This window comes from Eleutherodactylus coqui, chromosome 1 (assembly GCF_035609145.1).
Source record: "Eleutherodactylus coqui strain aEleCoq1 chromosome 1, aEleCoq1.hap1, whole genome shotgun sequence".
NCBI classification, from domain to species: Eukaryota; Metazoa; Chordata; class Amphibia; order Anura; family Eleutherodactylidae; genus Eleutherodactylus; species Eleutherodactylus coqui.
Window position 1 is genome coordinate 489629489 of NC_089837.1, and position 6487 is coordinate 489635975.

General features: G+C 57.2%; 1 protein-coding gene across 3 annotated transcripts in view; it reads right to left on the bottom strand.

The window, feature by feature from the left end:
* DYNC2H1 (dynein cytoplasmic 2 heavy chain 1) overlaps nt 1-3488 on the bottom strand; it is a 413010-nt gene extending 409522 nt beyond the window's left edge. For 2 of the 3 annotated variants that reach the window (XM_066586352.1, XM_066586344.1), the window contains exons 1-2: nt 3265-3487; nt 74-244 (exon numbers count right to left, since the gene is read on the bottom strand). In XM_066586352.1, coding sequence (XP_066442449.1) covers nt 74-244; nt 3265-3450 — 357 coding nt within the window. In that variant the 5' untranslated portion in view covers nt 3451-3487. Of the gene's footprint in view, nt 1-73; nt 245-3264 lie in introns of all 3 variants that reach the window. The other variant, XM_066586361.1, reaches the window with a different exon arrangement.
* Between the last annotated feature and the right edge of the window lie 2999 nt (nt 3489-6487).

Here is a 6487-nt window from a genome sequence, read left to right on the forward strand (position 1 = left end):
CATTAGATCTTGCACTTGTTCTGGTTTTGTAACATCACATGATGACAATATAATAAAGCCACGCGCTACTAACCTTCAATAACAATGGGGCAAATATCTGCCTGACCGCCTGATACAGGGTACTGATAGGAGAGTCCAACATGGAGGACACCAGGACATTTTCATGAAGGTTCTCGTCGGTGATGACTTCTGGTCGGATTTTGAAGAACACAAGAACTTTCTCCCTGGTATCACCGGGTTCAACCTACAAGGACAGAAGCGGAACAGCGTCACTAAGTAGTCCGAACTCATTACTTCCCAACGGGGAGTCCGGGAGGTTGTTATACTTACCCGCTCCCCCAACATGTCCCCGCACACATGGCACACGCACGCAGCTGGACTCTCCTCAGGCGGCTCTCTATGGGAAGTGCGTGCACAGCCTCCACAGCTGTGCGCACGCACCACGTTCACAGGGACATAGAGCAGGAGCAGGGATCCGGGAGAGTATAAAAGACACCTTCTAGGACCCCCGTTCCGTCAGCTCTGAGCACCAGAACGTAGTTTATAGTGCTTAACCCCTTCCAGCTCCAGGGCGCAAGTTTAGGTCCTGGCAGCGCGGTACTTCCAGCAACAGGACGTAAACTTACATCCTTGCAATAACACAAGATAAGTGATCTCGCGCAATCCGGCAACGGAAGCCAGCTATCAGTGATAGCCGGCCTCCCACTACAACAGCGGGGGTGCATCGGAGATGGGCCCCCCCACCGTTAACCCCTTCCCTACCGCAATCTACATAGGAAGGGTTCACAGAGCGCTCCCTCTGTGAAGATACTGGGCTCTCGCGGTATAAATCGCTGAGAGCCTGGCTGGTTGCCATGGCAACAGGACGCCAGATACCGGGGTCCTGTGTTGCCAGAGCCTGTGATCGCTGTATAAGCGATAAGGCATCGCAGGAGAGAAGCCCTGCAATGGCTTATCACAGCGATCATTGGTGCTCTGCTGTAAGTGCCCCACATGGACACAAATTGTGTAAAAAAAAAAAAAAAAAGACAAAGACAATAAAAATGTACAAAACAAGAAAAATATTTAAAACAAAAAAACTTTTTTGGTGCTTTTACTTAAATTAGCATAAAGAAAGTCTAAAAAATGTAAAATCCCACGTATTTGGTATCGCCGTGTCCGTAACAACGTGTACAATAAGTTGCACATGATTTTTATTCTGTACGGAAAAAAGCGTTTAAAAAAACGCTAAAAAACCGAGGCAAAATGCCAATTTTTAGCATTTTGCCTCCCCAAACACGCAATAAAAGTGATCAAAAAAGCCATATGTACCCAAAAATGGTACCAATAAAAAACTGCAACGCGTCTCACAGAACTCCGTCCATGGAAAAATAAAAAAGTTACAGGACTTTGAATGCAGCGATTTAGAAAAAAAAAAGGATTTCCGAAGAAAGGTTTTTTATTGCAGAAAACTGGAAAAACCTAAAAAAAAATGTCAGAATTTTGGTATCGTTATAATCGTTATTGGCCTGCAGAAGAAAAGGATTGTGTCATTTATGTTGCATAATTAACCAAAAATCTAAGGCAGAATTGATGCGTTTTCTCTCCATTAAAGAAAAAATAATGAAAGTTTTACGATATAGTAAATGTACCCAAAAATGGCACCAATAAAAACTACAGGTCGCCACAAAAAACAAGCTGTTATACGACCGCGGCGACGGAAGATAAAAAAGTTATGGCTTTTGAAAAATGGAGATGAAAATCTACCAGAAATTGGTGCGTCCTTAAGCCCAAAATAGGCCGTGTCCTTAAGGGGTTAAAGCTGCTGACGGAGGCTGTAATTATGGTAATGCTTGACATGCCAAACGACCAATTAGAGGAGCCGTCTGTAATGTCATCATTTGTATTAATGTTCCCAGCAGAGGATCCTTATGGAAGAAGAGTGGCACATAAGATGCCCTACATGGATTCAATGGTGAGGCGAACATGGAGGACCCCCCGTGTCCAGAGAGGTATAAGGCAGGGCCCCCCCTACCCAGATAAGGACAGCAGAGGACCCCCTGTATCCATGTGAGAACAGCGGAGGACCCCCCATGTATACAGATGAGGAGATAGGTGACAGCCCCCATCTACTGCTGATAACTGCCAAAGGTGCCACCTGACAGCCAACAACCAGGGGGTGCACTCCGCCTCAAAAAGGGGACGACAGCATTCTGTGGGGCAACACTGATTGGGAGGAGAGCAGCCTGCGGGGTGCCGGGGAGGAGAGCAGCCTGCGGGGTGCCGGGGAGGAGAGCAGCCTGCGGGGTCCCGGGGAGGAGAGCAGCCTGCGGGGTCCCGGGGAGGAGAGCAGCCTGCGGGGTCCCGGGGAGGAGAGCAGCCTGCGGGGTCCCGGGGAGGAGAGCAGCCTGCGGGGTCCCGGGGAGGAGAGCAGCCTGCGGGGTCCCGGGGAGGAGAGCAGCCTGCGGGGTCCCGGGGAGGAGAGCAGCCTGCGGGGTCCCGGGGAGGAGAGCAGCCTGCGGGGTCCCGGGGAGGAGAGCAGCCTGCGGGGTCCCGGGGAGGAGAGCAGTCTGCGGGGTCCCGGGGAGGAGAGCAGTCTGCGGGGTCCCGGGGAGGAGAGCAGTCTGCGGGGTCCCGGGGAGGAGAGCAGTCTGCGGGGTCCCAGGGAGGAGTGCAGTCTGCGGGGGAGGAGTGCAGTCTGCGGGGTCCCGGGGAGGAGTGCAGTCTGCGGGGTCCCGGGGAGGAGTGCAGTCTGCGGGGTCCCGGGGAGGAGTGCAGTCTGCGGGGTCCCGGGGAGGAGTGCAGTCTGCGGGGTCCCGGGGAGGAGTGCAGTCTGCGGGGTCCCGGGGAGGAGTGCAGTCTGCGGGGTCCCGGGGAGGAGTGCAGTCTGCGGGGTCCCGGGGAGGAGTGCAGTCTGCGGGGTCCCGGGGAGGAGTGCAGTCTGCGGGGTCCCGGGGAGGAGTGCAGTCTGCGGGGTCCCGGGGAGGAGTGCAGTCTGCGGGGTCCCGGGGAGGAGTGCAGTCTGCGGGGTCCCGGGGAGGAGAGCAGTCTGCGGGGTCCCGGGGGAGGAGAGCAGTCTGCGGGGTCCCGGGGAGGAGAGCAGTCTGCGGGGTCCCGGGGAGGAGAGCAGTCTGCGGGGTCCCGGGGAGGAGAGCAGTCTGCGGGGCCCACACTGACCGAGAGGAGAGCAGTCTGCGGGGCCCACACTGACCGAGAGGCGAGCAGTCTGCGGGGCCACAATGATGGGGAGTCCAGGGATAACAGCAGTCTGCGGCCCGCACGCACCTTGTTGCTGAGCTGCAGCCGGCCTCCCGCTCTCCGCGCAGACAGGATGAACTCGTTGCCGTCATCCAGAAAGCGGTCCAGCTCGGCACAGCCCGGGAGCCGCTCGCCGGCCGGCAGCCCGAAGTAGTTGTGCACCGTGCTGAGGACGAACTCCTTCCTGCCGTCCCCTCCTCCTCCCGCCGGCATCTTCTCCACGATCCGGCTAACTGCTGCTACTAGCTGGCGACCGGAGGTTGTTGAAGAACCGCTACCATAGCAACGGGAGACGAGGGACAACTGCCTCCCCAAACATGGCGGCGACGTACGGACGTGCGCGTCCACAGAGGAGATGTCGGGGGCGCGCAAAGCGGAGGGGAGGCCTGTAGATGCTGAGTGTCCCGCCTTCACAATGACATGAAATCACCTATGTATTATGTCACTGGGCCTCCATTATATCAGCAGTCACCCAGCTTTATAACATATAAAGCTTGTGTGACAATCTATGTTGGGGCTTTTACTGTAATGGCGGCCACACTGGTTGTCACCCAGCTGAAGGCGATTTTGGTCTGTGAATAAAGCACCGCTTTTACTCCGTGTGTCTGTGTACGGTTTTTTTGCATCCGTTTGTCGTGTTTTTCATGAACGCAAAAAAAAAGCATGAAGTACCGACTCATTTTTTTTTCACTGTCCCTTGGCAACGTGTAAAAAACGCGTATAGCCTCTGTGTCCGCCGCACGTATAGCCTCTGTGTCCGCCGCACGTATAGCCTCTGTGTCCGCCGCACGTACAGCCTCTGTGTCCGCTGCACGTATAGCCTCGGTGTCCGCTGCACGTATAACCTCCGTGTCCGCCGCACGTATAGCCTCTGTGTCCCCCGCACATATAGCCTCCGCGTCTGCTGCGCGTATAGCCTCCGTGTCCGCTGCGCGTATAGCCTCCGTGTCCGCTGCGCGTATAGCCTCCGTGTCCGCTGCACGTATAGCCTCCGTGTCCGCCGCACATATAGCCTCCGCGTCTGCTGCGCGTATAGCCTCCGTGTCCATCGCACATATAGCCTCCGTGTCCGCTGCGCGTATAGCCTCCGTGTCCGCTGCACGTATAGCCTCTGTGTCCGCCGCACATATAACCTCCGTGTCCGCCGCACGTATAGCCTCTGTGTCCGCCGCACGTACAGCTTCTGTGTCCGCCGCACATATAACCTCCGTGTCCGCCGCACGTATAGCCTCTGTGTCCGCCGCACGTATAGCCTCTGTGTCCGCCGCACATATAACCTCCGTGTCCGCCGCACGTATAGCCTCTGTGTCCCCCGCACGTATAACCTCCGTGTCCGCCGCACGTATAGCCTCTGTGTCCCCCGCACGTACAGCCTCTGTGTCCGCCGCACGTATAGCCTCTGTGTCCCCCGCACGTACAGCCTCTGTGTCCGCTGCACGCCGCACATATAACCTCCGTGTCCGCCGCACGTATAGCCTCTGTGTCCGCCGCACGTACAGCCTCTGTGTCCGCTGCACGTATAGCCTCTGTGTCCGCCGCACATATAACCTCCGTGTCCGCCGCACGTATAGCCTCTGTGTCCGCCGCACATATAACCTCCGTGTCCGCCGCACGTATAGCCTCTGTGTCCCCCGCACATATAGCCTCCGCGTCTGCTGCGCGTATAGCCTCCGTGTCCGCTGCGCGTATAGCCTCCGTGTCCGCTGCACGTATAGCCTCCGTGTCCGCTGCACGTATAGCCTCTGTGTCCCCCGCACATATAGCCTCCGCGTCTGCTGCGCGTATAGCCTCCGTGTCCGCTGCGCGTATAGCCTCCGTGTCCGCTGCACGTATAGCCTCCGTGTCCGCCGCACATATAGCCTCCGCGTCTGCTGCGCGTATAGCCTCCACATCTGCTGCACGTATAGCCTCCGTGTCCATCGCACATATAGCCTCCGTGTCCGCTGCGCGTATAGCCTCCGTGTCCGCCGCGCGTATAGCCTCCGTGTCCGCCGCACGTATAGCCTCCGTGTCCGCTGCGCGTATAGCCTCCTCGTCCGCTGCGCGTATAGCCTCCGTGTCCGCCGCACGTATAGCCTCCATGTCCGCTGCACATATAGCCTCTGCTGCGTGTATAGCCTCCGTGTCCGCTGTGCGTATAGCCTCCGCGTCCGCTGCGCGTATAGCCTCCGTGTCCGCTGCGCGTATAGCCTCCGTGTCCGCTGCGCGTATAGCCTCCGTGTCCGCCCCCTGTATAGCCTCCGTGTCCGCCGCGCGTATAGCCTCCGTGTCCTCCGCACGTATAGCCTCCGTGTCCGCCGCACGTATAGCCTCCGTGACCGCCGCGCGTATAGCCTCCGTGACCGCCACACGTATAGCCTCCGTGTCCGCCGTGCGTATAGCCTCCGTGTCCGACGCGGGTATAGCCTCCGTGTCCGCCGCGCGTTTAGCCTCTGTGTCCGCCGCACGTATAGCTTCCGTGTCCGCTGCGCGTATAGCCTCCTCGTCCGCTGCGCATATAGCCTCCGTGTCCGCCGCACGTATAGCCTCCATGTCCGCTGCACATATAGCCTCCGCGTCTGCTGCGTGTATAGCCTCCGTGTCCGCTGTGCGTATAGCCTCCGCGTCCGCTGCGCGTATAGCCTCCATGTCCGCTGCACATATAGCCTCCGCGTCTGCTGCGTGTATAGCCTCCGTGTCCGCTGTGCGTATAGCCTCCGCGTCCGCTGCGCGTATAGCCTCCGTGTCCGCCGCACATATAGCCTCCGTGTCCGCCGCACGTATAGCCTCCGCGTATGCTGAGCGTATAGCCTCCGTGTCCGCTGCGCGTATAGCCTCCGTGTCCGCTGCGTATTTTCAAGGCTCACATTGACTCAATTTTTGGTCCATGAATGTGAATCATGCTGCCAGGGCTACATAAAAAACGTTCGGGGTCCTTCTGCTGCCCTTAGGCTATTTGCACACGGGCGAGCGCGATATCAGGCCATCAAACCCAGCCCAATATCTCGCTCGGAAATGTGTGATTTGCCCGCGGCTCCAAGTTCTTTTTGCATCAAAACACCCCGCATCACTTCCGGGAAGTGGCCATCGGCAAGTGTCTCCCATTGTTTTCAATGGACACATCGCACTCGTGTGCAGCTTGTGCGCCACTTTAGTGGCTCCATTGAAAACAATGAGCAGTGTGCTCCGAAAGACGCCCAAAATAAAATGCAGCGTTTTTTCCCCCGGAAATGCGATGCAGGAAAAGATCGCTCGTGTATATGATGTCATT